Raw genomic sequence first — 27175 nt, 5'->3', positions numbered from 1 at the left:
TTGGGACATGAGGAAAAATTCGAGGTAAAAAGACAGGAATGATTCACTGATGATTTTGCAGTTGAAAACAGTACAAAGGCAAGATATTTAATGTTTCAATTAATTATCTTTATAGTTTTTCTTCTAAAAACGATGGGACAAGGCATGTTTACCACAGTGTTATATCACCTTTCTTTTTAACAACATTCAATAATCATCTGGGAATTGAGGACACCAATTGTTGTAGTTATGAAAGTAGGATTTTTTCCCATTCTTGCTTGATATGACACTTCAGCTGCTCGACAATCTGGAATCTTCATAATGCACCACGTTTTTAATCTGAGACAGGTCTGGACTGCAGGCAGACCAGTCTAGCAACTGCACTCTTTTACTATTAAGCTACTCTGTTGTAACACGTGCAGAATATGGCTTGGCATTGTCTTACTGAAACAAGCAGGGGCGTCCCTAAAAAAGACATTGTATAGATGGCAGCATATGTTGCTCCAAAATGTATATGTGCCCCTCAGCATTAATGGTACCTTCACAGATGTACAGCTACCCATGCCTTTGGCACTAATACACCCCCATACCATAACAGATTCTGGCTTTTAAACTCTGCATTGGGGACAATCAGGATGGCCTTCTTCCTCTTTAGCCCAGAGAACACAACATCCATTATTTCAATAAACAGTTTGAAAGGTGGACACCGCACACATTTCCTTTTTACATCCATCTCAGATGAGCTTTAGCCCAGAGAAGTCAGCAGTGTTTCTGGATGTTGTTGATATATGGATATTGTTGCTATGTGTAGTACAATTTTCATTTGCGTTTGTAGATGCAGTGACAAACTGTTTGCTGACAAGGGTTGCAGTTGCAGTTGCAATGAGAAACGTTGTTCTTAAAACGTTGGACTATTCGCTAATGCAGTTCTTTGCAAAGCAGCAAAGCTTTGACACACCCTTGCTCGTAAATGCCCGAGCCTTTCATGAATTCTCCTTTTTTAGCCAATAATGATAGCCTCACCTGTTTCCTGTTCACCTGTTTACATGCAGACAGTTCTAAAATAGGTGTTTTGGTCATTCCTTCCAGTCCTACATTGCCCCTGTTCCAACTTTTTTGGAAAATGTTGTAGACATCAAATTTGTAAGTAGTTTATATTTACAAAAAAATCAATAAAGTTGATGAGGTAAAATATTAAATGTCTATTCTTTGAGCTGTTTTTCAATAAATACCTGTAAAAACTTACTACTTTCTGTTTTGTTTGTGTTTCGCCTGCTGTCCCAATTTTTTATTATATTTTTTTCCAACAAGAACATATTTAGCGCAGATTGAAATATTATAAACTAGACCCCTTAAGGTACTTTTAGATGATTTATTTAGTATTTTCAGTATTTTGGGAGCAAAATGTATAATATGTAAAAATGGTCCTTTTTAATAATTTCTTGTCAGGTCATCTGCCTCTACATTTTTCAAATGTGAGGAATTCTACATATTAATCTTATTATAACTTTATTCATGGTGTTATACAGCTTTCATATTTATTTGAAGGGAGGTGTATGTAGGACACTTGTGCTGTGGGTGAAAGCTCATATGTGTACACTGTTAAGTGGAAGTAGGATAATCGTTCCACCCTGTGCAGTTTAAATAAAGTGAAGTAGGCCTGTATATTGACTTTCCAAACTTTCTTATCTCCTGCTCAACTATTTGCACCAATATATGTTAGGTGTGGTAATTCATTGAGCATTTCATTCTCATCTCACACAATGTTGGCTGCAAAAAGTGTTTAAGAAAAATCTAGGACAGCCAAGAAGACCACCATCAGCTGCATGGCATCTGTCACAAACAGGGTAGGATGCAGGATATAAAAAATATTAGATTTTTTTTTTATTTCTGCATAATTAAATTGATTAAGATGTAAACGGTCATTCAGAGCGGTTTGATGTGAAATGTGCAGTTCAAGAGAAACTTAAAGAGTCAGAATTGTCCAAAGCATTGGTGATATGAACAAGATGTTCAAAGCATTTAATGCCTCTGAAACCTTTCTCATCGAAAGCTATTGTATGAAATCATTGTGAATACACTGCCCAATGACCGAAATGCTGTTTTATGACAGTGTTGAGAGAAGGTTTTAGCTTGAAATGTCATTTTCAAAATGCAGCATGGGGAGGTACATGCAGAGTGAGGCAAAACATTGTTTACCCCACATATACCTCAATTTTACCAATATCAACATTACATATAAAAACTCTGAAGTCACATGTAAGTTCACTGGTAGTTTTGGACAGTAGATAAAATGGCTATATGTGCATTGTAGACATTATGACCCCTGATTGTAGTTTCTCTGCAGTGCACCGTTTCACATCAAAACATTCGGAATGACTTTGTTTACATCTTAATCAATTTAATTATGCAGAAATAAAAAAAAAATCAATTTTACGTGCTTAAACTGTGCTTGTGAATAAGAAATACACATAATCTAATATTTTTTATATCCTGCATCCTAAACTGTTTGTGACAAATGCCATGCAGCTGATGTAAACATGCTTGATTTTATTCTCTTTCTGACTTACTTGAGCCTGGGTTATTCCCCTGATCCAGGGTCCTTTCTGTGTGGAGTTTGCATGTTGTCCCAGTGTGCTCTGGTTTCCTCCCACAGCCCAAAGACATGCAATCTGGCCAATTGGAGATGCTAAATTGCCCTAGGTATGAGTGTGCATGTGCATGTAGGTGTCTTTGGCACCCTCTGTAACCCTGAAGGGCAAGCGGCTTAGAAGATGGATGGATGGATGACTTACTTGATCCTAAACATTACAGGTGTGCTCTTCTCCTGCCTCCTCTGTTATTTCAATTGTAGCATGGACTCCGAAGAAGAGGCAGAAAACATTGTGTGTATGAGCTCTTTATTGAAACAGGCACTTCAACAGCGAGTCTTTAACAAGGCTAGAAATTCCCAGTTCAGTGCTAACCCAATATGAATCCAGGGAGGGGGTAATGCAGCAGGACACAACATACGCGGAGACACTTGTAACCACTAGTTAGCTACAAATAGTAACCACTAGTTGACTACCCAGCCCACCCTCCTGGCACACAATTACTCTGATAACTCAACTTCTCTAATAATAACAAAATCAGTAATAACAGCAACAAAAATTGCCTTTTTTTTAGCCAGGAGTGTGGCCAAAGTGCTCTTAGAGCCACTTTGCATGGCTACTCCCCCTAAGCCCCCTACATCAACGTGGCCCATGGCAAACGCCACACATTTAAACTAAAATTAACAAATGGAACATTTGTAACTACTTTCATCAAATAGTTTAACTCTAACACTACAGTTTTTTTTAAGTGATGAATGCTTGCTTTGTATTAGTGCTGTAGCAAAGAGCCAAATTATGACACATAAATCTTCTTCTTGAAAGGCTTTACAATAGGTGATGGAACATTGCTCCGAAGATCTGACTGCATTCAGCTACAAGAGCATTAGTGAGGTTAGGTACTAATGTTGGGTGATTCGTTATGGATCACAAATGCAACTGAAACTCATCCCAAAGGCAACTCTACTGCTCTACGGCCCAATGCAGGGGGGCTTTATACCTCTCCAGCTGACGCTCGGCATTGGGCATGGTGACCACAGACTATGTGTAGCTTTTCTAGAGTGTCCCATTCTACTGGCAGTGCTTCTCTATAGAGATTGTACAAGCTGTGTGTGCACAATCAAACACTTGTGTCAGCAATGAGTGCTGAAAAATGAATTGCGGCAGGCTACATGCAAAGTGCTGTTGGGCAAAATAGTCTCAAAAGAAAACATATTTCTTCAGATTTAGCACTACTTTGCTGTTTTGAACATTATAGTATTATAGTTGAATAGTAAATAAAACATATCAGTGTTGTTGACATTGTGACTCCTGGGGCCTGTCGCCTCCACTGTAAAGGAAGAGTCAATACGGTTCTTTACAATCAACTATTTGACATTAAAGCAATCTGAATGACTTTGCTTACATCTCACCAACAGCATTATGTGGAAAGTAAAGGTAGTGGAATTAATTTCCCTTTAATACCTGCAGATTACCAGTCACCTTTTTTGGCAAAAGCAAGGAATCTTGAGAAAACAAAACCATCAGCTTAGTATCATGCAAACTGATATAAGGCCAAACTGAAGCATTGTAACTTGGGGAAATGTGCAAAATACACAAGAACACGTTCAAAACAAGTCTCTCCAGTGTGGTAATAATGTGTTTGTAATGATGTGGTATCAGAATCATGTGAAAAGTGAAAGAAAAGGAGCAGAGACTTCCTCTCATGTTATCTGATCATCACTGTTTTTGCTCCACAACCACACATACACCTGCAGTTTGTGACCAAGAACAGTTTCACATGTTCTTATCTCAAATTGATAATCAGAAGTGCTCTGGTTTTCAAGCTATAGATTAAATCTGTTTGCCGTATGTGTTTGCACAATTTTATTCAGATTGAGTTATTTGTTTGCCCAACGAGACCAGACAAAGAAGCAATTGACTATGATAAAATACACCAATCAAATTAGGAATTAGCTTTCAGGAAGGTTACATAACGTTCACAAAGAATTCCAATATATTTCCTCAAACGGTATGTATATATATCACTGAAAAGGGCAAGGCAGAACACACACAACACTCAGCAACACTTCCAGACATTCTTTCTCGTCCTGCAGCACAATGAAGATTTGGGTGCTCCTCCTGCTGGTGGCGGTGACCAGTGCCAAGGTGTTCGACAGATGCGAGCTGGTGAGAACGCTGAAAGCAGCTGGAATGTCCGGCTTCAAAGGCGTCAGTCTGGCTAACTGTGAGTGCTCCAATAGCCTTTTAAATGTTTAGTAGTTTACTTGATGATCAAGGTTTCTCCAGTTTGTTCACAAATAGAGGAACAGACATAATACCAAAACATCCGAGTTAGTTTATTGTACTTCTTTTCATTGTAAACAACAGCCGACACTATGATGCATATAAACGAAGACACAGTTGTACTGATGCAATATACTGATGTGGAAATTGTGTACACATCTGAATTGAATACATTAAATGCATCTATTACTTCAGTGGAGCAGAGAAGGGAGGGTGCTTATTTACATGAATGAATAGTTAGTGCAGTAAACTTGCAGTACATGAAAGCTGTAAGAAAATCACAGCTCTGCTAAGTGAGCAGAGTATAAATGATACAGTCAGTCTTAGATGCAGCATTTAAATCAGAGATGCCCAAACCTTTTGTGTTCTGAAGTCAGTGTGCAGGGTTTGAGGAGAGCCAAGTAAATAAATCAAGAAGGTAAGTAGGTTTCAAATTGTGTTTTCAATAAATGTATTTTATATTATGGTATATTTTGCTACTAAAACACTTTAAAAATACTATTCAAACAAGGAATAAGAAAAGAATAATGTATATACAGTATAAAATCATGTTATTCAAGGATGTATTTTTTGAGTGGACGACAAAGGGCAAAGTCGCTCTGGATATGAGCATCTGTTAAATGCCATGAATGTATTTGCAGAGGAAGTGAATTCAGCTTTGTTGGTACAGCAAAACAGCATATAAATCACGGTTACATCTATAACTTCTACGAAGATGTTGAAATGCAAAGACAGTCTTCAGCTAGAGCATGATAGTTCCTCCGAAAAGTAGGTGGGGATTCAAACTGCTAGAAAAACCACCTTAGACCAGCATGGCTGGCCACCAGAAAAACCAGCATATGTTGTGTTTTTGATGCTGGTATGCTTGTCAACCAGCATGCCCGTGCTGGGTGACTAGCTAAACCAGCACCAGACCAGCATAAAACAGCATAACCCAGCTAAGGCCAGCATGGAATTCATGCTGGTCTGTGCTGTTTTATTCAGCAGGGTTAATAATCAACCGTACTGCATGTTAGATTATGAAACACCTCAAATCACAAAATTTGCAAGTTGCACCCTTAGATGTTTAGACTATACTTGTCTTTATATTTGCATTGTTGTTTCTGTATAAGGTCAACTGTTTATTATATTTAAAAGAATGCACATTATACTCCTTTATCTGTAGGGGTTTGCCTGGCCAACGCAGAGTCCCGCTACAACACTCAGGCCACCAACAAAAACACTGACGGCTCAACGGACTACGGCATTTTCCAGATCAACAATCACTGGTGGTGTTCTAATGGCCAGTTCCCCAGCCACAACGGCTGTCGAATCTCCTGCAGCCGTAAGAACAAGTCTTAAAACACTGTGAAAAGTGAAGCATCATGAAGCATTATATAATGACACATGTGTAATGACATGCAACGGACAATAATACATTAACTGATCCATTTCCATAATATAAACCGCCATGCAGTTCTTGCTGGATGCTCTAAAAATTGCATATTTTGTGTAAAATGGACCAGACTCATATAACTATCTTAACCTTTGTTTCCTCCAACAGAGCTACTGACTGATAACATCTCCGTTGCCATCCAGTGTGCCAAGACCATAGTGAGTCAGCAGGGCATCTCAGCATGGTAAGACTAAATAATTAGGCCTTAAAGGGCCTTGTTTTTAAAGAGTTTAATGTGTTAGGCAACCACTGTCAAAGTTTCATGACCTACATTTTACTCTCCAGCCCATATAGTCCATATATGAAAAATAAACTGCAATAAAAACCTGTCTTGATGTAATTGTTTCTATGATGTCACAAAAACCAAGAAGTTATAAGAAATGTTTCAGCTTGTTTTAAAAGGTACAATACATGTTAGCCAATCAGAACAGGTTATTTAGCAGTCTTAAAGGCACAGTAACAAAATAAGTCTGTTTAATTCTAAAGGCAGGGGTGTTTAAATCCAGTCCTGTAGGGCTGGTGTCCAGTACTGTTTGCTTGTTGCCCAACACAAAACACACGTACTAAATCAGCCAATTAATAGAGAAGTTGAATCAGGTGTGTTTGAGCAAGAAAATCACCACACTGTGTTGGACACCAGACCAGAACCAGAGCTGAAGACTCCTATTGTAAAGGGATAAGGAAAGGTTGGAAAATGAATGAATGAACTGGAGGAACTCGGTCAAATAAATAACTAAACTGTTTTTAATCTTTTTCTTAGGGTGGGGTGGCGTAATAAATGTAAGAACCAAGATGTGAGCCGGTACATCGCAGGTTGTGGAGTTTAAATGAAGAACCCTGAATGATGGACTGCAAGCTGAATTAACTGAATTTTCATATTTTCTTTTCACATAAACTAGCAATTGTGCTATATTTGCTAAGCTTAAACCATATGATCAGCTTTTAATTTGGTAAACCTCATCACATGCAACAGTTATGCAATACATTATGCAAGCTTTAAGAAGAAAACATGCTGCAAATAGCAAAGGGGAAATGCATGATTGTAGTGCTGTAATGCTAGTAATCATTATCAAACTGTAATAATGAAGACCTGTACTATCAACATGAGAAAAGGCATTGATTAAACAGCTTGTAAATGCAAAGGCTTTCTAGGTTTCTTCTGCTATAAACCAATAATTTACAATAATGGAGAACTGGCTGACTACAGTTTCCTCCGTATCTTCTGTATGGTGTAGACCAATTTTCTTTTTTTTAAGTTTAAATTAAAGTTAGTAAATTGAATTTACTTTTAGAACCGTAGAGTAATTTTGAGTCATTTTTGTGGTATTTTGGTACATTAAAATTACAGTTACAATCATAAAATATTTACATGAGACAACATATGTGCTGTTACTTTCAGGAGACCCTGGGCTACTTTAGATATGCCATCATATCACATGCAAATGCTAACAGAATTTTGATATCTTTATGAATTTGGCTTTTATTTTCAAAGATTTAACTAGAGCCTGCAATTTTTTAATATTTGCTTATACAGATTTTAAAAATAAGTGTCACCTTAAGATACCTTTAAAATATTGCCAGAATTTTGATGATGGTTCATTCTACTGCTTATCACTGAGTAAAAATAGATAATTAGCATAAGGCGGCCATGTTTTTTTTTTCATTTTCCGTCCTCTTGGATTCACGCTGAGTGCTGAAACTCTGACACACGGCAAGACAGCCTTCATTTTTAATTTCAAATTGAGTTGCATATTTACTATCAGCTGTTTTTGATACTCAACTCAAGCAATATATTATTAATTTTATGATAATATTTATCATATTTATTATTAATTATCATATTAGTTGTGTTTGAGGGCCTGTTTTATTCATTTTGTGGGAAAGATTGAAGTATTTTTGTGGTTATAATCTGTATTTAGCTGTACATTTCTGATTACCAGCACTAACCTCAGAGTCTGGGTCATTCAGAGGATTATTTGAGACATGGGGAGAAGTTCCAGATCGTACATGTGCAGCAGGGAATTTAAATTAGGCATTTAGCACTTTGAGGCACGGTGGTCACTGTGAGAAACCACCTCATTTCTCAATTTGCATTGGTGTTTAAAGAGGGAACATCTACATATTCTGAAAGTGAGAGCAGTGAAGAGGATTATGAGGTAATCTGGGGAAATGACAGAGGAAGTGAAAGTGACCAGGGGAGTGACCCAGTTGTAATTGCACACATTCTGTAAAGCAAGCAGTTTCCGAATGACAAGGAGACCTTGAAAGACTTTCGTTGCTCTGTGGTAACAGGTTTAGTGAAGGCCAAGACAAGTTCTAATGAGGACTGAAGACAGTCAGCTGAGAGAATAGCAAGCCAGGTTGAGTTTCCATAATATAACCATACATTTCAAGTGGGAAACACAAATCTGAAGCTGCTCATCTCCCAGTGTAAAGCAAATCAAGACAGTGTGCTGAGTGCAGCACTAAGAAGGGTCTGCATTGCACAAAATGGATGTGCACAGGGTGCAAAGTCCCTCTGTGCATCAGCCAGACAAAAAAACTGATTTTACTATTATCACAAAAAATGAAAAAAGACAATTGAATTATACAGCAAGCTGAGTATTAAATGAAAAATGTAAATAATATAGTTAGCGCCACTTAGTGCACACCGGGTACTCAGAGAAGCCATCTCAGAAATGACCTTTGAACCTGAACCTAAAAGAAATTTCACCCAAAATTACAAAAAGTTTTAGTTTAATGGTTTGTAACTTGTTCATTTCAGTAAATCTGGTATTTTGAAATAAATTCTTCATGTGTGCCTGAAAAGGTTAAATGGACATAAATGCAGGATTTGAATGGTGGTTTTCTGGAATGAATTACTGACTAAATCTTCACAGAACCTTCATAAAATCACTCTGGACACACAGGGTAAGTCCTGCTGATAGCTGTGAAGGTGAATTGCGTTGCTATTTTAACCCTTTTTTGCCATATGAAGGCCAAAGCAGAGAGATAATAGCAGGTTTTACTGTGGATTTGGCTTTAGTGCTGGATTTCTGGCTGCTGTTTGTTTAGAGCTGAGTAGTCAGTGAAAACATGCTAAGCGGATTTCTTCAAATGCCAGCTGCTAAAGAAAACTGCTGCTCCCTCTGTTGTATTTTCCAGCACAGAAACTGGAGTCGAGGTAAAAAAAAAAAAAAACGTTTGTGAGTGAAATAAATAGCAAGTAGTTTGTTGAACCGTTAATTTCTGTTGGACCTTGGCAGCTTTGGCGCGGGTGGGTTCGGGCTCGGGTGGGCTCGAGTTCATCTTTCTCTCTCTCTCTCGCTCCCTCAAGCTGCTGCAAGTCATTTGTGAATTCTGATTTAAATTAATATAGTGACATTTTGGAAACAGATCTCCTCAAAGTCGTCCGCACACTTTGTCATCTGCAAAAATAGTTAAGAAAATTGTAAAAATAAACCGTAAACAAAAGCTGCTGCTGGCGTTAGCATGATTGAACTACTGTAGCTACAGGCTAGCAACAAAACCCCCCTTAATAGAAACAGCAGTGATGAAAGTGATGGAACTCGGCCTTTTGCTCAGCATTTGGACTGTGGTTTTGACTTGTGCCACCCCCCTGATACATAGTACATTCCAGCTTGGCATGCTTGGTACCCCAGCACGAAGGGGAAACAAGGGGAAAATTCCTGTGCGTTCATAACACTGTGAGTTGTTCTTGTGTACAAGGGTACTGTTGTTGTCATGTAATATTTATAGTATAGTAGTAAAGTATAGTACAGTATAGTACAGGCTGTTTAGGCAGCAAGCTAATTCATTTTTTTTTCGCTTGCAAGTTTGCCAATCATGTTGATTTACTTATCTTGGCTTATAATTTACTGCATATTCATATTTCAGTAATTCTCCTACAGTACTGTACAATTCCAAATGTATATTAAGCTATGTAATTGTGATACATATCTCCCTGCTGTAGAAACCAATTCACAGACAGAACATGACAGAGATATAACAATTTGAGAGCGTTTTGGGTGTGTGGTGGACAATAAATGTCAAGATCTAACCTAATGTGGACGAAAAACATGAATTCAAGAATTTACTAGAGATTATCCAAGTCAATTCTGTTCAGTTCTGGACATCATGTTTCCACTTGATGCTACAGAGTGATTAAAATTTTAGATCTTTGTTGATCACTTGTTGGAGGAGGTTTTACCAATAGCCGATTCATACAGTCCCTTTCTCTTAGGTGTTAGGGCATCTCTACCAGAACCTCACAAACTGCCTGTAAGACTGAAGTACCAGTTGAGCCTCCAGTCAAGAGGTGCTTTTTAAAGTTTGCACTGAAGGGGCACTGGTGAGGCTGATCTGCAGCTCTCAAGACTCATCTACACTCTGCATCTAGACTCTGCAAGGTCTGCCAAGTTTCTCCTCCATCAGCCAATCACCCCACAATGCCTGTCGACTAACATCATCACTCCCACCTCTGAACTCTACAGTGATGTGACTAAGCTTTGCCAAAAGGATGTTCTACATACCAGAATGAAAAACAGGCAGTTTTGGGTCACCTAAAAGGGACTCAGAAATGTCTCTTTAAGGACCCCACCAGAACAGCAACTTAGAACACTGAAGTTCAGAGGTGATTGGATGCTGGCTACATCTGCAAACTCTCTCCTGAAGCAGCTGAAGATAGTTGTAACTTGTGGTACATCCCAAATTACATGGATTGCGACAATGAAAAGGATCACATTGTCTTTAACTGTTCATTTAAATATGTAGGGAAGAGTTTTGTTGAATGACCAACTTTTATTTGGACCTTTCTTGGGAACCGCCTGTGGCCTTCAACAGTAGTAAAGAGCAAACCATATCAAGTCTGTCTGCTTCCTGAAGACAAGCCTTTCCTACGATTCTTGTGAAATGAGATGAATTGTGCCAGATCACCTGATTTATGAGTGACAGATACTTCCCTTTGGAACAACTTGCAGCTTGTGTTGAGCCATTTTGTCCTGAGATGCAGTAATTATGGTTGTCAAATGGTGCTGATATTCAAAAAAGAGCTCTCAGACCCTTGTGGCAGTTTATGCCTGATACAGTCATCTACAATCATTGCCAACTTAAGAGTCCCGAGTTTATGCGCTGTATATACTGAACTTTGGCAAGTCAGTATGGTCCTCTCAGGTTCCTCATTCCTTACACCACGGGGGTCAAATGTTTGGTGCAATGCCTTTCAGAAAAAAAAAAAGTTAAATTGGGATGACCCACAGTTTCTGAAAGATGTCATTGAACCTACTGCACTTGGGAGAACAAACTCCTGTAGCTCCCTAAGATCTCGCTGTTGACATGTTAAGTCTACTCTTACTCCTTGCAGCTCTGTCCAGAGTCCCACCTAAGAGTCAGCAATCGATTTAAATGCTAGAACTGTGCGTGACCTTCACTGGAGCACAACTTGGTGTGACCTTGCAAAAAGAGCTCACCTTCACAACCAGCAGTGTGACTTGCTGGACTCCACCACTGCACTTGTTGTTTTAAGAATCATGTTGATGCAAAGAATTGTAGGCAGTACGACAGTCAACATGCAAGAGGTGACTCCCACCTTGAAATTGTGTTGTGTTGCCATAAGTCCAACAATTTCTCACTAACAGTGGCTTCTATAGAGATAGAGGAGTACTACACTTGAGGGTGGGACTAGAGGGTTGTCATCAGGACAATTTAAAGCAAGGTTTTGTTTACCCTGGCTCTCACCAGATGCTATTGCAGCATACTAATTTAGAAGTGAGCTGTTTTATTTTTGTTTGTTGATACATACGGTTTTACAGTTCAGCTGTCTAACTACTGCCATACTTATAACAGTTATAACTTGTCAAATATACATAATGATGAAAAAAGCTATGGTTAATGTTAGATAATTGTGCAGCTGAAAGTGGGTCCATGTTCACATACAAGCATTTCTTTCTTTAATAGCTGTTGAACAAAAACTTATATACATATATATATACAGCTTCATAAATAGAAAAAAAAGAAGTTGATTTTTTATAAGACACTTTGATTTCTATCTTTGCCTCAGTGTGAGTGGTAGGGCAGGGGAGTTGGTTGGTTTCTGAACGTTCTGAATTCTGAAAACCTTTTTTCATGCCTCTCTAGTTTGCTTATCTGAGTAATAATAAAAGCCTGCAATACTAAGTCTTAGAAAATGACTAATATAGAGTCATAAGGAGATGATGGAGATGGTAGTACAATTCCATTAAATGCTTTATAAAACAATAGCAATACTTTAAGATCTAGCCTAAAAGAGAATGGAAGCTAATGTAAAGATCGCAAAATTGGTATCATTTGTTCTTTCTTGCATGCCTCTATTGATCCTCTTCCTGCAGCATTCTGGACAAGCTTATCTGTCAAGTTTTAATCCAAAACATGGCAAAACAAAAATTATACAAACTGAAATACTCAAACAAATGCACAACATACATAAAAAACAAGTTTCTCCAGTGTTGCACCCCTAGACTGTCGTCACAGAAGCCACTCTGGGAAATTCTGCCATAGAGGACACAAAATGTAGGGGAGTCTGTAGGGCACTGCATTTTCTTTACTCAGATTTTTCCTCTCTATCGCAAGGACACTTAATTGTGTTTTCTCACTTGGAAGGGCATCTAAGAGGCACTTCATGTGTTTTTTTCATCAAGAGGGCACCTGTAGGGAACGTCAAGTTTATCTCATTGTGAGGGCACCTATATGGCACCTCATCACATTTTCTCCACTAGAGGAGCACTTCTTCATTTAAAGAGCACCTGATTGGGTCCTTCATTATGTTTTCTCACCTCTATGAGTACCCTGTACAGCACTGCACCCCTTTTTCTCTACTGGAGAAGCACGTAATCATATAATATTGCATGAAGGGGCGCCCTAGAGGGCATTCAGTCATTTTTTTTCCCATGTGAAGGGCAACCAATAGGGCACTTCCTCTCGTTTTTGCCACTCTAGAGGACACTTTAACAAAGCTTTTTTTAACCATGGGGGCACCAGAGCCTACCCCCTGAGATCACCAGTGACTGCTTGCTCGGTGTGTTTGGTGCATTTGGTCAAGTGTGAAAGCTGTTTTCGAGCCTGGGAGCACTCCAGAGAATCAATCTCAATTCAGTGGTCTGGGGTTTGGTTTCAGTGAACTCTGGTGTGGTCCGCTGCACATGTAGAAGCCACCCACTCTCGGGACTGCATGTGGAGTTGCGGGATTAATTCATTTTGTAACGTGACTGCTTCGACCCACTTCCCTTTTCTAGTTTCATAATGGTGGGGAAAGGATTATTGTGGACAAAAGAACAAAAGAACATTGTTCTAAACTTAACATAAATTTGGGTGATGGTAGCTCATGTTCCCAAAACCCAGTACCTACCCAACCTGCTCAGCAGTTCACATAAACGGTAAACATACTGAACATGCAACCTAAAACCTTTACTTACCTTTTTTTTTTAAACTAAATACGATCTGACTAAGCATGCATAAAGCATCATGGGAACAATAGCGTGCTCTAATGCCACAATATTATATTATGTATGTTTTGTTATACACAAGTGCAGTGACTAAAGTGTTTAATAGGAAATTCTACTGGGGAATGTGAGATGTAAACAAAGTCATTCAGAGACGTTTGATGTGAAATACGCCACTCTAGAGAAACTTAGAGTCAGAATTGTTTAAAGCATTTTTGATGAGAACCAGACATTCAAAGCATTTATTGCTTCTAAAAGCTCTCTCATAGAAAGCTGTTATATGAAATGATTGCCAATATACCAATATACCAATTTACCACTATTTCCCCATCATTAACATTACATATACAAACTCAGAAGTCAGTTCTCTATAATGCACCATTTCACATCAAAATATTTCGCATGACTTTGTTTACATCAAATTGATTGAATTATGCAGAAATTTCCATTTCAGTAAAACGTTTACATGATTGATTTTATTAATTTTCTCACTAACTTGATCGTAAACATTACTAGTGTGCTCTTCTCCTGCCTCCTCTGTTATTTCAGTTTCTGTCTGACTGCTTTCACCTGTCCTGTCCCATTAAATCTATTGTAGCATCGGTGCAGAAAAAGACGCAGAAAACATCGCGTGTAAGAGCTCTTTGTTGAAACAGGCACTTTAACAACAAGTCTTTAAAAAGACTAGAAATGCCCAGTCCAGTGCTACCAGGTAGGGGGTAATGCAACAGAACACGGCATACAAGGAGACACTTCTAACCAGTAGTTAACTACACAGCCCACCCTCCTCAGACTCTAATAACACAACTTGCCCAATGACAACATTAACAGTAACAAGTGTCCTTTTTAGCTGAGAGTACGGTGCCACGAAGGCCTCTTTACATGACCACTCCACCTTAACCCCCCGTGGCAGTGTGGCCTGTGGCAGATGCCACACGAATAAATTAAATTATTAGAGCCACATTGACAAATGGAACATTTATAACTAGTTTTACTCCAACACTACATTTCCTTTTTTTAAATGGTTGCTTTCTTTTATTACATTATTTCTTGCTTTTTATTACATTATTTTCTGCTTTGTTCCTATTGATTATCAAAATTGCAACACGCTAACCTTTTTACTGGTCTTTGCTGCAGTAACTCTTCTGTGAAGGCTTACACTAGATGTTGGAACATTGCTGTGAAGATCTGATTGCATTCAGCTACAAGAGCATTAGTGAGGTCAGGTACTGATGTTGGATCATTAGTTCTGGATCAGGAATGCTACTCCAACTTATCAAAAATGTAATGAATAGAAAATACTATTTTGCTGTTATAAGTACTACATAAAAAACCAAGACACATGTAGGTTCACTGGTCACTTTGGATAATAAATGAAACATGAGTTGTAGACATTGCACCTCTTGGTTTGTATTACCTTCACTTTACAGAAATCAGAGTTAACACATTTCTCTACAATTAACTGTTTCACCTTAAAACAATCTGAAGAACTTTGCTTACATCTCAGCAATTATGGAAAAAATTTCCTGGCTGTAGCATTCTGGACAAGCTGTAGATTACTAGTCACTTTTCTTTTGGCAGCAGCAAGTTACAATAATTGAGTCTTGAGAAAACAAAAGCATTGATTTAGTATCATGCAAACTGATATGTAGCCTAACTGTGCAACTTGAAGAAACATACAAAATGTTGTAGAGGATATGGTGCCAGAATCATTTGAAAAGTGAAAGAAAAGGAGCAGAGACTTCCTCTCTGGCCACCTGATCATCATTGCCTTTGCTCTACCACCACACACACGCCTGCAGTTTTTCAAGCTATAGACAAAAAACGGTTTGCCATATGTTCTTTCAGAATTTGATTCAGATTGAATTATGTATTTGCTCAACAAGACCAGACAAAAAAGCAACTGACTATGATAAAGTGACTAATCAAATCAGGAATTATCTTTCAGGAAGGTTACATAACGTTCACAAAAAATTCCAGTAATTGCAGCAGTTCCTCAAACGGTATGTATATATATCACTGAGAAGGGCAAGGCAGAACACACACAACACTCAGCAACACTTCCAGACGTTCTTTCTCGTCCTGTAGCACAATGAAGATTTGGGTGTTCCTCCTGCTGGTGGCGGTGACCAGTGCCAAGGTGTTCGACAGATGTGAGCTGGCGAGAACGCTGAAAGCAGCTGGAATGTCCGGCTTCAAAAACGTCAGTCTGGCTGACTGTGAGTGCTCCAATAGCCTTTTAAATGTTTAGTAGTTTATTTGATGATCGAGGTTTCTCCTGTTTGTTCACAAATAGAGGAACAGACATAATACCAAAACATCTGAATTCGATTATTATACGTTTTTTTCCATTGTACAGGAAAGTCTACACTCTGATACATTAAACTGACTTCCTTCATGTGTACATGCATTATTTTCACATGAACAAAATGTTATATCAACATAGTTCTTGCCAGTAGTAAGTAAACAAAGACACAGTTGTACTGATGCAGTATATTAAGATGGAAATTGTGTACACATCTGAATTGAGTACATTAAATGCATCTATTATTTCAGGGGATCACAGAAGGGAGGGGTTTTATATATATGACGGAATAGTTGATGCAGAGTACAATTGAGTATAATATTATTTTAGGGATATATTTTCTGAGTGGAAAACAAAGTGCAAAGTCACTCTGGATATGAGTGCCTGCTAAATGCCATGAATGTATTTGCAGAGAAAGCTTATCAACTGTGCTGCATGTTAGATTATGAAACACCTCAAATCACAAGATTTGTGAGTTGCTCCCTTCGATATTTAGACTCAACGTGCCTAAACATTTGCTTTGTTGTTTCTAAATTAAGTCAACTGTTTATTATATTTAAAAGAATACTCATTATACTCCTTTATCTGTAGGGGTTTGCACGGCCTACGCAGAGTCCCGCTATAACACTCAGGCCACCAACAAAAACACTGATGGCTCAACGGACTACGGCATTTTCCAGATCAACAATCGCTGGTGGTGTTCTGATGGCCAGTACCCCAGCTACAACAGCTGTCGAATCTCCTGCAGCCGTAAGAACATGTTTTAAAACACTTAACAGTGAAGCATTATATAATGATACATGTGTAATGACATGCAACAGACAATGATGCATTACCTGATAGGCTTCCGTAATATAAACCACCATGCATATATTAGATATAATTATTATATGAGATATGAAAATTGCATACTTTGTGTAAAATGGACCAGACTCATGTTACTATCTTGACTCTTCTTTCTTCCAACAGAGCTACTGACTGATGACATCTCCACTGCCATCCAATGTGCCAAGATCATTGTGAGTCAGCAGGGCATCTCAGCATGGTAAGACTAAATAATCAGGCCTTAAAGGGCCTTATTTTTAAAAGATAAATAGATAGATAGATAGATAGATAGATAGGCTTATTGAAGGCCCTCTTTTTTGGTATATAAAACAAGAAAAACATAAGTGGAGCTCAGGAGAAAAAATAAAATACAAGATAACTTTAGGATATAAGCTAGGAACTTGGTCAAATAAATGACTGAACTGTTTTTTAATCTTTTTCTTAGGGTGGGGTGGCGTAATACATGTGAGAACAAAGATGTGAGCCACTACATCGCAGGTTGTGGAGTTCAAATGAAGAACACTGATTGATGGGCTGCAAGCTGAATTAACTGCATCTCATGAACAATATTGTGCCACTTCTTTAGCACATAGTTTAATGTTTTTCTTTCTCATGAACTATTAAAAGCAATTGTGCTGTATTTGCTTAACTTAAAGCTTATGAGGCAGATATCAGTTATTATTTTGGTAAATATCTTCACATGCGCAAGTTATGCAATATATTATGCAAGCTTTTAGAAGAAGACGCTGCAAATAGCAAAGGGGAAATGCATTATAATAGCATTACAGCATTATAATCATTATCAAACTGTAATAATCAAGACCTGTATATATCAACATGAGAAAAGCATCAAATAAATACCTAGAACATGCAAAGACATTCTAAGTTTCTTCTGTTATCAACCAATAATTTACAATAATGCAGAACTGGCTGACTACAGTTTCCTCTGTATCTTCTGTATGATGTAGATTAAAACTTAAAAGGCTGTATACAAGATTTTTTTTAAATCTGTAAAATATGCAGCAAAATGTGAATTAAAGGTAGTGAATTGAATAAAAAGGTAATAAAAATAATCCAGCAGTCTCAGCAGTAGTTGAGCTAAACACAGTAGCCTGCATTAAGTGGCATGTTATTCACTTCTGTCCTTTAACTGATTATAATGTATGGAAAAGCAATACAGAACACATTTTTAAAGCATAAACTTTATGAAGGAAGACCTGCATACATAACTGCATACACAATCACTTTAGACATGACCAGCTTCACCTGGTAACTTCATACATTAGATAATGAAACATGTACAGCCCTTCTGATTAGTGAATTCAGCTACTTTAAAGTGCATGTATTGTTGAGCCAGGTGTTCAACTGTGTATGCAAAGCTTGTATAATGTCCATAGAATAACTTTAGCAATAAAACATGATGCTCCATAGCAGCTGCACATGATCACTGTTCAAAAGGTCAGCCCTTTAGTACTTTAGTTGGTAAGAGGGGACTAATTACTGTAGCGGCTGGTTTGGAAGCAGATTTTTACAGTACTTTCCACTTTTTTCTCTGACTAGTTGCAGTACTTTCTTAAGGTCTTTTTCCACCGGGCAGTACAGTATAGTATGGTTACTCATTCAAACCCAGAACTATCTGTATCCTGGTGGAGCACCTGTATCTGTTTCCCATCCTACAAATAGAACTGTGAAAAGTAGGTGGAGTTCTCTTTAGCTTGTGTGGTCACATTATTTCTCACGCAAATCTAGCATTAACAGTTACTAAAAACAACAGTAGAAACAAAGGACGAATCTGAAGTTCTGCATTTGGACTACAGTTCTGGCTACTCCGCCTGTGGATTGTTCTTGTATGCAGGGGTTCTGGGGTAGTCATGTAATAGTGATAATATAGGGTTGTTTGGACAGCAAGCAAAATTTTTGTTTTTCTCATTCGAGTTTGCTGTTCATGTTGATACAGTTATCTTGGTCTATAATTTACTGTATATTCATATTTCAGTAATAACCATGGACTACAATAATGTTCGATTCTAAATGTGTATTAAATTATGCAGACATGATATGTGGACATTTGTATTTTTCTTTTTTGTAGAAACCACAAACAGAACAAAGAGATATAACAATCTGAGAGTGTCTTGAATGTGTGTGGTGGACAATACCTTCTCATTGTGTACTTCAGATCAGATTAGTTCTTGCAAGACTTTCTGTAGTGACTGCTGTTGATAAAAATAACTTCTTTAGAAAAAAAAATATGTGGATTATCTGGCCACCACATCATCTTGAAGATAATAAAGTCTTCTCAGACCACATGGACTATTGACCATCCACAGCCATTCCGAAAATAGAGAGCACTATTCCACAGTTCGACTCATTCCTGCCAGATTGCTCCACTCTGGCACTGAACAGGTAGAGACTTTTTATATAGTAGCTGTCTACAGCAGTCCTGCAGTAGTTGTCTCAGCACACTTAGAGAAGACAACAAATAATTAAAAAGCCACATGCAAAACATCCCAATTCTCAGTCATTAGATCAAACACTAGTGACATCTTGATGCAAAAGTTTCAACACTAGGAACAGACCCTATGTTGGCATTGCATCCCCTGTCTTTTCTACCAGTTACCACTTACCAAACTAATCTACGAACAATATACCTGTTCATTTCCATGGCCCTGAACCTCACAAGCAGGCCTTTGCCTGTCAGCATCCTAAACCAAGGAGAACTCTGCAGGTGCTTTCCATACCGGTCATGATCTGACCTACTATGGGCCAACAGCAACACTTCAAGACTTCACTAGAGATTATCAATATCAGTTTGCTAGACTTAAGAATACTCTGGACATATTTTATATATTTCCACCTACAGAGCCAATCAATTTTCAGTTCCTTGTTCATCACATGAAATTAGATAAAGAAGGTTTTACTCATAGCTGATTTATACAGTCCCTTTCCCTTAGATGATAGGGAATCTCTACCAAAATCATAAAAATACCCTTCTATACAAGGGTATTTGTCTCTAAAACTGAATTATTGGATGGACCAGCAATCAAGAATGGTGGGATCAGATGTTTTTGAAGGCTTGCAATGAAGGTCCAGTTCTTGATGGGGATTCTCAATGAACTAAGGAATGAAGGTGTAACAGAGCTCCAGTGTGAATGATGGTATCAGAAATGGCAAAGAGAAAGGCCAAGCATGGACACCAGCCACTTACAAAAAAAAGGGCCAACCTGTGACATTACCTCAGTCATCCAACTGGGAGCAGCTGCATACTGCTCAAGATAGTGAAGGTGCTCATGACCAGTGGCCAGAAGACTTGAAACTTATGTAATTTTAGATGATGGTTCAGAAATAATAATGCTACAGACGTTGGGTTTGTGTAACATGGGAGGCGAGGAGGCAAGATGCAAGTACGAGTTGTTTTTATTAAAATCAGATTTAACAGAGTCCAGAAACTGTGTAGATTTGTAGAATAGACACGTCCATAATGAAACAAAACCTAAACAGAGAAAACAAGCAAAGTAACATCCACAATACAGGACAAAAAGACTGAACAAACACAGGGCTATAAATACACTGAGGGGAAACAAGAAACACCTGGGACTAATGAGAGCTACAGGCAGGTGGAGCAGATAACAAGGGGGCAGGACCAGAGAGGAGACGGAACAAAACCAACAACAAAAGCACATGGCACAAGAAAACAAAAGGCACATGGCTACAACTCGGGGGAAGAAACAGACAATCAGAGGGACAATGGGGAAACTGTGACAGTGTGAAAGACCCACCTGAAGATTTAGCACTTTGAACTTTCTGAGAAGATGAATGATTAATTAAAATTAACAACAAATTAATTCGGCATCCTTATCTGCATCCTTCTTTTCCCCAAGACACCAATCTTCCATATCTGTACCGCTTTCATAACAGTAGCACTAGGCTTCAAAGCATGCACATCCAACAGAGGTACTACAGAGACAATACAGACGTCTCAGGGGTTTGCCGATTCACCTCTTCAGTCAAGTCAAACCTCTGCTGCTTATCAACTAATCATGCCTATAGAACTGGCGTGTCTGGTGAAGACTCCCTGGTGGACCAGCATCTCTAAAGACTCATCTAGACTCTGCATCTAGACTCTGCAAAGTCTGCCAAAGGTCCTCCTGCATCAGCCAATCACCCCACAATGCATGTTGACTAACATTATTACTTACAACTCTGAACTTTTCAGTGATGTGACTACGCTCTGCTAAATGGATGTTCTGTCATACCAGAGTGACAAAACAGGCATTTTTGGGCCACCTAAAAGTCCTGAGTTTATGCACAGTATGTACTGAACTTTGGCAAGTCAGTATGCTCCTCTCAAGTTCCTCATTCCTCACATCATGGGGGTCAAATGTTTGGTGCAATACCTTTCAGATAAAAAGCGAGATTGGTGTGAACCCCAACTTCCGACAGATCTTACTGAACCACTCAAAGTGTTCATATCTTCTCAGATGCACTAGAGAGAGCAAATGGCTCAGTAGCCAACATTCAAACAGAAGACAGAAGGAAGAGTGATAGTGATCTTACTTGCCCCACTGTCCCACCCAAGAATCAGCAATCAATGCAAATGCTAGAACGTTGCACTTCATTGGAGCGCTACTTGGTTTGACCTTGCAAAGAGAGCTCACCTTCACAACCAGGGGTGTGACTTACTGGACTGACTCCACCACTGCACTTGTTGTTTTAAGAATCATGTTGATGCAAAACATTTGTAGGCAGTAGGACAGCCAACATGCAAGAGGTGACTCCCACCTTGCAATTGTGTTGTTTTTCTTTAAGTCTGACAGTTTGTCACTAGCAGGAGCTTCTACAGAGAGAGAGGAGTACTACATTTGAGGGTGGGATTGGGGGGTTTTGGTCATGGTCAGAGTCATTATTTATGTATTTGGTCAATCGACGTAGCACATCTGCAACATGTTCAGGAAGATGTAAAGCAGGGCTTTATTTACCTTAAGCTCTTTTATTTTTGTTTGTTGATACATTGATTTTACAGTTCAGCTGCTACAGATGTAACAGTCATAACTTGTCAAATATACATAATGATGAAAAAAGCTATGGTTAATGTTAACTAACCGTGCAGTTGAAAGTGGGTCCATATTCTCATATAAGCATTCCCATATAAGCATTTCTGTCTTTAATCTTTTTCATAGCTTAATCTAAAATAGATTTCTGTGGACTATCTTTGAGCAAGTTGTAGTGATAGGGGTCCAAGCACTGCATACCATATGGAGACTTATAAGTCTGTATAGGCTTTTAAGCAGAGAGCATGTGAATTATGGGCAGTCAGTTTTTAGAATGACCTCCTTTATAATGACTGTTTATGAAGGGTCCTAAAAGATGTCTGCCAAATTTTCCACAGATGGAACTGACCTATGCATGTTAAGCAATAGATTTTTAATTAGTCAATGCAGCAGAGTTTTCATGTTAAATCGTTCAAATTTTCTGTGCCTCAGTATGAGTGGTAGGGCAGGGGAGTTGTTGGTTTCTGAATGTGTCACCTTTTTTCATGCCTCTCTAGTTTGCTTATCTGAGTAATAATAAAAGCCTGCAGTACTGAGTCTTAGAAAACAATAGCAATACTATAAGATAGCCTAGCCTAAAAGAGAATGGAAGCCAATGTAATGATAGCAAAATTGGTATCATTTGTTCTGCCTTGCCTGTGCAATCAATCCACGGTTCAGATGGAAATCTTGTTTTAGAAAACGCCCTAAACATCTAGCATGGCTGTGCTCAACCAAAGAATTGTACCTGGGGTTACAATCAGGAAAAAATCTGGGTGATGGTAACTCACACTCCCAAAACCCAGTACTTACCCAACCTGCTCAGCAGTTCACATAACCTGTAAACATTAGCATGAATACTGAACATGTAACCGAAAACCTTTTCTTACCTTTTGCTTTTACTAAATACAATCTGACTGAGCATGCACAAAGCATCATGGGAACAATAGCGTGCTCTGATGCCACAACATTATATTACGTACATTTTGTTATACACAAGTGCAGTGACTAAAGTGTTTAAAAGGGAATTCTACTGGGGAATTTTCCCAGATTCTGCACAGCTAAATTGATTAAGATGTAAACAAAGTCCTACAGAGAGGTTTGATATGAAATATGCAGTTCTAGAGAAACTTACAGAGTCAGAATTGTTTAAAACATTGTTGATGAGAACCAGATGTTCAAAGCATTTATTACTTCTAAAAGCTCTGTAATTTCATCTATTTTATGAAATGATTATGAATATGCTGCCTGATGACTGATGGCAACAACCAGTTACAACAACTGAGCCTAACAGTGCAACATACAAAACATGCAACACATCCAAAACAAGTTTCTTCAGTGTTGAAATAATATATGTTTAACAATGTGGTGTCAGAATCATGTGAAAAGTGAAAAAGGAGCAGAGACTTCCTCTCATGTTATCTGATCATCACTGCTTTTGCTCCACAACCACACATACACCTGCAGTTTGTGACTATGGAGTGTATCAGATGTTCTTTATCTCAAAATACTAATCAGAAGTGCTGTGGTTTTCAAGCTATTATTTGTTTGCCCAACAAGACCAGACATAAAAGCAACTGACTATGATACAATACTACAATCAAATTAGGAATTAGCTTTCAGGAAGGTCACAATGTTCGCAAAAAATTCCAGTAATCGCAGCATTTCCTCCAATACTGCTATATATATCACTGAGAAGGGCAAGGCAGAACACACACAACACTCAGCAACACTTCCAGACGTTCTTTTTCATCCTGCAGCACAATGAAGATTTGGGTGGTCCTCCTGCTGGTGGCGGTGGCCAGTGCCAAGCAGTTCAGCAATTGTGAGCTGGCGAGAACGCTGAAAGCAGCTGGAATGTCCGGCTTCAAAGGCGTCAGTCTGGCTGACTGTGAGTGCTCCAATAGCCTTTTAAATGTTTAGTAGTTTATTTGATGATCAAGATTTCTCCAGTTTGTTCACAATTAGAGGAATAGACCTAAAACCTAAACATTTTTCAAAAAAGTTTTCAAAAATTGTATTTAATACTATGCTTTTATTATATCTTTTATCACTAAAATACTTACAAAATGCAAATATAAAAGGAAATAAGAATGGAAGAAAGTGTATAGAGTATAAAATTATGTTAGTTAGGGACAGAATTCTAAGCGGACAACAAAGTGCGAAGTCACTCTGGATATGAGCGCCTGCTAAATGCCATGAACGTACTTTCAGACAAAGCTAATTTCAACTTTGTTAGTACAGCATTATAGCATATAAATCACAATTACTTCTGTAAGTTCTACAAAGACGTTGAAGTGAAAAAAGAGCATTCTGTTGGAGTGATAGTTTCTTACAAAAGAAGATCAATAATCATCTATATGACATGTTAGATTATGAAACACCTCAAATCACAAGATTTGTGAGTTGCACCCTTAGATGTTTAGACTAAACTTGCCTTCATCTTCATATTTGCATTGTTGTTTCTGTACTACGTCTACTGTTTATTGTATTTAAAAGAATGCATATTATACTACCTGATCTGTAGGGGTTTGTTTGGCCAATGCAGAGTCCGGCTACAACACTCAGATCACCAACAAAAACTCTGATGGCTCAACGGACTACGGCATTTTCCAGATCAACAACCGCTGGTGGTGTTCTAATGGCCAGTTCCCCAGCCACAACGGCTGTCGAATCTCCTGCAGCCGTAAGAACTTGTCTTAAACACTGGACAGCGAAGCATTATGAAGCATTATATAATGATACATGTGTAATGACATGCAATGGACCTGTCATTACCTGACAGGTCTCCATAATAAAAATTACATTGAAAATTGCATATTTTGTGTAAAATGGACCAGATTCATGTAACTAACCTTGTTTCCTCCAACAGAGCTACTGACAGATGACATCTCCGCTGCCATCCAGTGTGCCAAGACCATAGTGAGTCAGCAGGGCATCTCAGCATGGTAAGACTAGATAATCAGGTTTTAAAGGGCCTATATTATGAAATACAAATGATCCAGTCTTTAGTTTTTAAATAAAAGAGTTTAATGTGCTGGGCAACCACTGTTAAAGTTTCAAAACATACCTTTCACTCTTCAGTCCATATAGTCCATATATGGAAGTTAAACTGCAAAAACAGCCTGTTTTGAATTAATTGTTTCTGTGATGTCACAAAAACCAAGAAGTCCTGTAGGTCCGGTGTTCAGCACAGATGGCAATTGAAATAAAATACAAGAAAAGTATAGGATATAGAATAGGAACTTAATAAGTTAAGTTAATACAAATTAATACAAATAGGTGGTTGAACTGTATTTAATCTTTTTCTTAGGGTGGGGTGGCGCAATAAATGTGAAAACAAAGATGTGAGCCGGTACATCGCAGGTTGTGGAGTTTAAATGAAGAACACTAAGTGATGGACTGCAAGCTGAATTAACTGCATCTCATGAACAATATTGCACCACTTCTTTAGCAAACAGTTTTTCTTTCTCATGAACTATTAAAAGTAGTTGTGCTATATTTTCAAATCATATAAGGCAGAACATAATATCAGTTATTATTTTGGTAAATATCTTCACATGTGCAAAAGCAATATATTGTGCAAGCTTTAAGAAGAAGACATGCTGCAAATAGCAAAGGGGAAATACATGATTGTAGTGCTGTAATGCTAGTAATCATTTTCAAACTGTAACAATCAAGACCTGTACATATCAACATGAGCAAAGTATCAAATAAACACCTAGAACATGCAAAGACATTCTAAGTTTCTTCTGTTATCAACTGATAATTTACAATGCTGGAAAACTGGCTGAGTACAGTTTCCTCTGTATGTGCTGTATGGTGTAGACTAAAACTTCAAAGTCTGCATGCAAGAAATCTTTTTAATCTATAAAATATGTATTAAAGTGTGAATTAAAGATAGTGAATTGAATAAAAAGACAGAAGATAATACAGCATTTGGACTCAGCAGTAGCTGCGCTTTAACTAATCATAATGTATAGAAAAGCAATAATAAGACAGTTATTTCAAAAGGCATTTTTTAAAGCATAAACTTTACAAAAGAAGATTTGCACACATAACTGAACTCAGTTACACAAATAATCACTTTAGACATGACCAGCTTCACCGGGTAACTTTAATCAAAAACTGAATGATCAGTCATTAGATATTAAAACATATTCAGACTGAAGGGCAGCCCTTTTGGTCTGTTTTGATAAGGTAGTGCCCTCTTGTGGGTAAAAATAGGAACTGGGATTTGGATCAATTCCACATCACACTACATTTTCCAGCTAATTTCTTGGCAGCGTGATCCCTTAACTATCTGGCCAATTACAGCTCTAAGAGGGGACTAATTACTGTAGCAGCTGGTTTGGAAGCAGATTTTTCCAGTACTTTCCACTTTTTTCTCTGACTAGCTGCAGTACTTATGGTCTTTTTCCACCGGTCAGTAGGGTACAGCACAGCATGGTTACTAATTCAAACCCAGAACTATCTGTATCCTGGTGGAGCACCTGTATCTGTTTCCCATCCTACAAATAGAACTGTGAAAAGTAGGTGGAGTTCTCTTTAGCTTGTGTGGTCACATTATTTCTCACGCAAATCTAGCATTAACAGTTACTAAAAACAACAGTAGAAACAAAGGACGAATCTGAAGTTCTGCATTTGGACTACAGTTCTGGCTAGTCCGCCTGCGGATTGTTCTTGTATGCAGGGGTTCTGGTGTAGTCATGTAATAGTGATAATATAGGGTTGTTTGGACAGCAAGCAAAATTTTTGTTTTTCTCATTCGAGTTTGCTGTTCATGTTGATACAGTTATCTTGGTCTATAATTTACTGTATATTCATATTTCAGTAATAACCATGGACTACAATAATGTTCGATTCTAAATGTGTATTAAACTATGCAGACATGTTATGTGGACATCTGTATTTTTCTTTTTTGTAGAAACCACAAACAGAACAAAGAGATATAACAATCTGAGAGTGTCTTGAATGTGTGTGGTGGACAATACCTTCTCATTGAGTACTTCAGATCAGATTAGTTCTTGCAAGACTTTCTGTAGTGACTGCTGTTGATAAAAATAACTTCTTTAGAAAAAAAAAATATGTGGAACATCCACGCTGGATTATCTGGCCACCACATCATCTTTAAGATAATAAAGTAAGTCTTCTCAGACCACATGGACTATTGACCATCCACAGCCATTCCGAAAATAGAGAGCACTATTCCTCAGTTCGACTCATTCCTGCCAGATTGCTCCACTCTGGCACTGAACAGGTAGAGACTCTTTATA

General features: G+C 38.1%; 3 protein-coding genes across 3 annotated transcripts; all 3 read left to right on the top strand.

The window, feature by feature from the left end:
* Positions 1 to 4613: 4613 nt before the first annotated feature.
* LOC118824589 (lysozyme C-like) lies at positions 4614 to 7458 on the top strand. Its single transcript, XM_036594857.1, has 4 exons — positions 4614 to 4794; positions 6019 to 6177; positions 6397 to 6472; positions 7049 to 7458. The coding sequence occupies exons 1-4, from the start codon at positions 4668 to 4670 to the stop codon at positions 7113 to 7115; spliced, it is 429 nt and encodes a 142-aa protein (XP_036450750.1). The 5' UTR covers positions 4614 to 4667; the 3' UTR covers positions 7116 to 7458.
* An 8309-nt stretch (positions 7459 to 15767) lies between these two features.
* LOC118825143 (lysozyme C-like) lies at positions 15768 to 17747 on the top strand. The gene is made up of 4 exons (XM_036595692.1): positions 15768 to 15961; positions 16639 to 16797; positions 17017 to 17092; positions 17318 to 17747. Exons 1-4 carry the CDS (start codon positions 15835 to 15837, stop codon positions 17400 to 17402), a joined length of 447 nt encoding a protein of 148 aa, XP_036451585.1. The 5' UTR covers positions 15768 to 15834; the 3' UTR covers positions 17403 to 17747.
* A 5880-nt stretch (positions 17748 to 23627) lies between these two features.
* LOC118824739 (lysozyme C-like) lies at positions 23628 to 25634 on the top strand. The gene is made up of 4 exons (XM_036595110.1): positions 23628 to 23790; positions 24427 to 24585; positions 24772 to 24847; positions 25213 to 25634. The coding sequence occupies exons 1-4, from the start codon at positions 23664 to 23666 to the stop codon at positions 25277 to 25279; spliced, it is 429 nt and encodes a 142-aa protein (XP_036451003.1). The 5' UTR covers positions 23628 to 23663; the 3' UTR covers positions 25280 to 25634.
* Positions 25635 to 27175: the final 1541 nt, after the last annotated feature.

Source organism: Colossoma macropomum, unplaced genomic scaffold (assembly GCF_904425465.1).
Source record: "Colossoma macropomum unplaced genomic scaffold, Colossoma_macropomum, whole genome shotgun sequence".
Taxonomy (NCBI): Eukaryota; Metazoa; Chordata; class Actinopteri; order Characiformes; family Serrasalmidae; genus Colossoma; species Colossoma macropomum.
Note: the sequence above shows the minus strand (reverse complement) of the source record. Positions and strands in the feature narration are given on the sequence as shown.

What these genes read in the sequence shown, in the direction of transcription:
- LOC118824739 (XM_036595110.1), top strand. Translation starts at nt 23,664, where the DNA reads ATGAAGATTTGGGTGGTCCTCCTGCTGGTGGCGGTGGCCAGTGCCAAG. An exon ending in CTGTCGAATCTCCTGCAGCC is followed by an intron (nt 24,586 to 24,771) that starts GTAAGAACTTGT and finishes TTCCTCCAACAG; the next exon opens with AGCTACTGACAGATGACATC. An exon ending in CAGCAGGGCATCTCAGCATG is followed by an intron (nt 24,848 to 25,212) that starts GTAAGACTAGAT and finishes TCTTTTTCTTAG; the next exon opens with GGTGGGGTGGCGCAATAAAT.
- LOC118825143 (XM_036595692.1), top strand. Translation starts at nt 15,835, where the DNA reads ATGAAGATTTGGGTGTTCCTCCTGCTGGTGGCGGTGACCAGTGCCAAG. An exon ending in CTGTCGAATCTCCTGCAGCC is followed by an intron (nt 16,798 to 17,016) that starts GTAAGAACATGT and finishes TTCTTCCAACAG; the next exon opens with AGCTACTGACTGATGACATC. An exon ending in CAGCAGGGCATCTCAGCATG is followed by an intron (nt 17,093 to 17,317) that starts GTAAGACTAAAT and finishes TCTTTTTCTTAG; the next exon opens with GGTGGGGTGGCGTAATACAT.
- LOC118824589 (XM_036594857.1), top strand. Translation starts at nt 4,668, where the DNA reads ATGAAGATTTGGGTGCTCCTCCTGCTGGTGGCGGTGACCAGTGCCAAG. An exon ending in AGGCGTCAGTCTGGCTAACT is followed by an intron (nt 4,795 to 6,018) that starts GTGAGTGCTCCA and finishes CTTTATCTGTAG; the next exon opens with GGGTTTGCCTGGCCAACGCA. An exon ending in CTGTCGAATCTCCTGCAGCC is followed by an intron (nt 6,178 to 6,396) that starts GTAAGAACAAGT and finishes TTCCTCCAACAG; the next exon opens with AGCTACTGACTGATAACATC.